The sequence below is a fragment of the Camelina sativa genome, chromosome 2, assembly GCF_000633955.1.
Source record: "Camelina sativa cultivar DH55 chromosome 2, Cs, whole genome shotgun sequence".
NCBI classification, from domain to species: Eukaryota; Viridiplantae; Streptophyta; class Magnoliopsida; order Brassicales; family Brassicaceae; genus Camelina; species Camelina sativa.
The window spans coordinates 23,175,227-23,179,079 of NC_025686.1; the positions used below are offsets into that span (position 1 = coordinate 23,175,227).

Below are 3,853 nucleotides of genomic sequence, written 5' to 3' on the forward strand. Positions count from 1 at the left end.
AAAACATTGCCTGACATGGCTAACTAATCTACTTGGCTGAAAGAAAGACAAGCCCTTATCCCATCTGGATAACGGGTATGAGGATCGAATCATCAGAAAGACTTGATCGGTTAATAAATTAAATGTAGTAAAGGCTTCCACACACATAACACGCATGGAGGCATTTTTGTCTCAACTGAAACTGTAGTTATTGTGGGTTCCTCCGTTTTAAATCTGATGTGGAATCATCGTATGAATGAATGTTTTCCGATAAAATAGAAATCACATCAGTGAATAAACAAATACAACAACAACGTGTTATTTTGTCAAAAACTCTCATTGGTCATATCATTAGTTATTGTATCAACCAAAAAAAAAATACAAGTTTTTTTTTCTTTTGTATATGTTATACAATATATTTGATCGGCATGTACAGACGTACAGTAGAATGAAAAAGTCTTGACGAATGCAATATTAACCCACTGGCCACTTCGTTAACAAGAATTCAGAGAGCCATTTCAATTATCAGAAAGCACCAAAAAGAGTCAACCGATCGATCGATTCTGATTATTAATTTGATTTAGCGATAGATGCATGGAAAATCTGAGATGCATGACTTACATTATTAGCCTTATTTTAATTGAAAAGCAAGATATAACTTAGTTTTCAAGCTACCCGTTTGTTAACAACTACAACATTTGTTTTTTTCCATTATTCTTTTGAATTATTCCAAAGTTTGGTTTAAGAAACTGAAATTATAAAAAGACCGGTTCAAAAGTATATAAAAGCGAAGAGAATAAGTTTTCTCTAGTAAATTTCTATATTTATTTATACATATATTTAATATATATATGTACTATATACCGTATATGAACTAGCTACACTTAAGCTCTATATAAACTAGAACGATAATTTAAAACTGTATCTAAGCTAATTTAATTAGCTAATCAAATTTAAACTGGATTCTGACATTTTATACTGTTTATTAGAGGTTCTAGATAATACTCCATCTACTAGAGGCACATGTTTTTGAGTCTTTCCAATTTCTGTAGGCCAAGTCCGGTAGGAAGGTAGAGCTTTTAATTTCGTCATGAATGCGGCAACTTGACCTCCGTTCCCAAGAGTCAAGACGGAAACTAAAGATGTGAACTAATAAAACTCAACACATTACTACAATCTTACATTATGGAGAATATTTCAACACAAGAAAAGTTGTATGAAGAATATTTCAATACAAGTATCATGATCCCATACACAATGGCTTTTTGTTTACAAAGAAAATGAAGGTCCGCTTTGTACTCCTCCAAAACTGAATCAAAAAGTTCACAATTTTTTTTTTTTTTTGGCTTGCAACGAAGTTTATACATACAAGTTCTACCATATTCATTTTGGTATTTCTTTTTTGTCGACAATAACATTTACCGAGTATGATTTAGGATAGTGACACAACAACAAAAATATAAACGGAATATATGACATGAGTTGATCATATTAGACTAATTATATACAGTAATATCAATTATCAACCTTCATCTAGGTAATATTAATTTTCAAAAATATATAAGAATATATATATTAACTATTTGAAAGCGGATTTTTCATAAAATTTGTGTGTAATCGCCTTTTATTTTTTTGCCATTTTTATCCTCAAATGAACTATTTTCTGAATATTTTTATTTATAGTCAATAACAATAAAAAAAAAAGTTAAGGAAAATGAAAAAGGAAAGAAGAAAATCTTTTTCTAAAACAAAGCAAAGAGGATTAGACTATATATCTTCTATCTTTAAAATCCCTTCCCAGAATAGAGAAAAGATATACACTCCATTAATACCTTACATTTCTCTCTCTCTTTCTTTCTCTCCTTAAATATATATATATATAACTCCAAAACAATCAATTTTAATCGAAACCCAAAATTATCCTTTCATCAGATTTTTTTTTTTCTTTCTTTTCAGAGAAAATGGGATTGATCTTTAGAGATAAATCCTATATTCTTCTTGTGGCGATTCTTTGTTGTTCATCATTGATATGTATAGTAAAAGCAACAGTCTCTTATGATCGTAAAGCTGTGATCATCAATGGACAAAGAAGAATCCTTCTCTCTGGTTCCATTCACTATCCACGAAGCACCCCTGAGGTAATCCATCAATCATACTATTATTCACAGTTTTACAATTCAATGTTTTTAAATTTTTGATATTTTGGAGTTAGTTTTTTTTTCTTCATAAGTTCTGATTAAAGTTTTCATATTTCTCTGTTTTTCTGAAATTAATTTGTTTTTTTTTCTGTAATGTGTTTCATTGCCAAGCTTTTCTCCTTCACATGGGTTTTGCTTATTATCTACATAATATATTCAAAAGTTTTTATTGTATTTTATTTTCAGAAGAAGTGTTTAAAATACAGAGGAATTAAATGGTTCATTGAATGCTCTGTTTTTGTGTAGATGTGGCCTGGTCTTATACAGAAAGCCAAAGAAGGAGGCTTGGATGTTATTGAGACTTATGTGTTTTGGAATGGCCATGAACCTTCTCCTGGACAAGTAAATAATCTACCAAAAATATCTTTTTATTTGATTTTCTTCAATCACAAGTCACATCTCTTCTAATTTTTTTCTTTATTATTATTATTCTTTCCAGTATTATTTTGGAGACAGGTATGATTTGGTTAAGTTCATCAAGTTGGCGCAACAAGCTGGTCTCTATGTCAATCTCAGAATTGGCCCTTTTGTTTGTGCTGAATGGAACTTTGGGTACAAATATAATAAACTCTCTATTTCCCTCCTTTAAAAAGATAAAATGATTGGTTATCAGATTTCAAAATTTTAAAATATTTTGATGGTTTATAGGGGATTTCCGGTTTGGCTCAAATTTGTTCCCGGTATTGCTTTTAGAACCAATAATGAACCCTTCAAGGTTTGAAACTCTAAAACAAAACTCACTTTTTCCCTCTCATCGTATTAATTTTTTTTGTCATCCTCTGATTGGATGATTTGATATTAATTATAAATGATGATTTTGTAAAGGCTGCAATGAAGAAATTCACTGAAAAGATTGTATGGCTGATGAAAGCAGAAAAGTTGTTTCAAACTCAAGGAGGACCAATCATTCTTGCACAGGTTTGTTTCATTAAATATCATTAGCCAATGATTTCAAGACATATATGGCTCAAATTAAAAGTTCTTTTATTACATAAATATGAATAAATTGGACAGATTGAGAATGAATATGGACCAGTGGAATGGGAGATTGGTGCACCAGGAAAGGCTTATACAAAATGGGTAGCTCAAATGGCATTAGGACTCTCGACAGGTGTTCCATGGATTATGTGCAAGCAAGAAGATGCTCCTTCTCCTATTGTACGTTCTTTCATTCCTCTTTCTTTCTAATCATACTAATATATTTGGCTAAAGTACAACAAACATGTTTTTTGTTTTTGATCTTTAAAGTATTAAGTTGGTATGATTTACTAGAGTTTACATAAGTTATAACTACCAAATATATCACCAACCTATTACTTTTTTTTTTTTTGGCTAGATTTTTTTACAATTGTATTTGTATGTTACCTCATATTTTACTATTTTCACTAATGTGTATAAAAATGCAAATTACAGATAGACACATGCAATGGTTATTACTGTGAGGATTTTAAACCAAACGCAATCAACAAGCCGAAGATGTGGACAGAGAATTGGACCGGTTGGTACACAGAGTTTGGAGGTGCTGTACCGTACAGACCAGTCGAAGATGTTGCATACTCTGTTGTACGATTCATTGCAAAAGGAGGTTCTTTCGTCAACTATTATATGGTAAATAATATAAAAACAGAGTTACATATGAATAATACACATCGACTTGGCTTAATGTGTGTTTGTTT

At 30.7% G+C, this 3,853-nt stretch overlaps 1 protein-coding gene across 1 annotated transcript in view; it reads left to right on the forward strand.

Moving 5' to 3' along the window:
• LOC104733690 (beta-galactosidase 4-like) overlaps positions 1,791-3,853 on the forward strand; it is a 4,702-nt gene continuing 2,639 nt past the window's right edge. Inside the window, exons 1-7 of the mRNA XM_010453255.2 lie at positions 1,791-2,117; positions 2,424-2,519; positions 2,617-2,729; positions 2,826-2,892; positions 3,003-3,095; positions 3,192-3,335; positions 3,591-3,785. Of these exons, the coding sequence (XP_010451557.1) occupies positions 1,941-2,117; positions 2,424-2,519; positions 2,617-2,729; positions 2,826-2,892; positions 3,003-3,095; positions 3,192-3,335; positions 3,591-3,785 (885 nt within the window). The 5' untranslated portion in view covers positions 1,791-1,940. The remainder of the gene's footprint in view (positions 2,118-2,423; positions 2,520-2,616; positions 2,730-2,825; positions 2,893-3,002; positions 3,096-3,191; positions 3,336-3,590; positions 3,786-3,853) is intronic.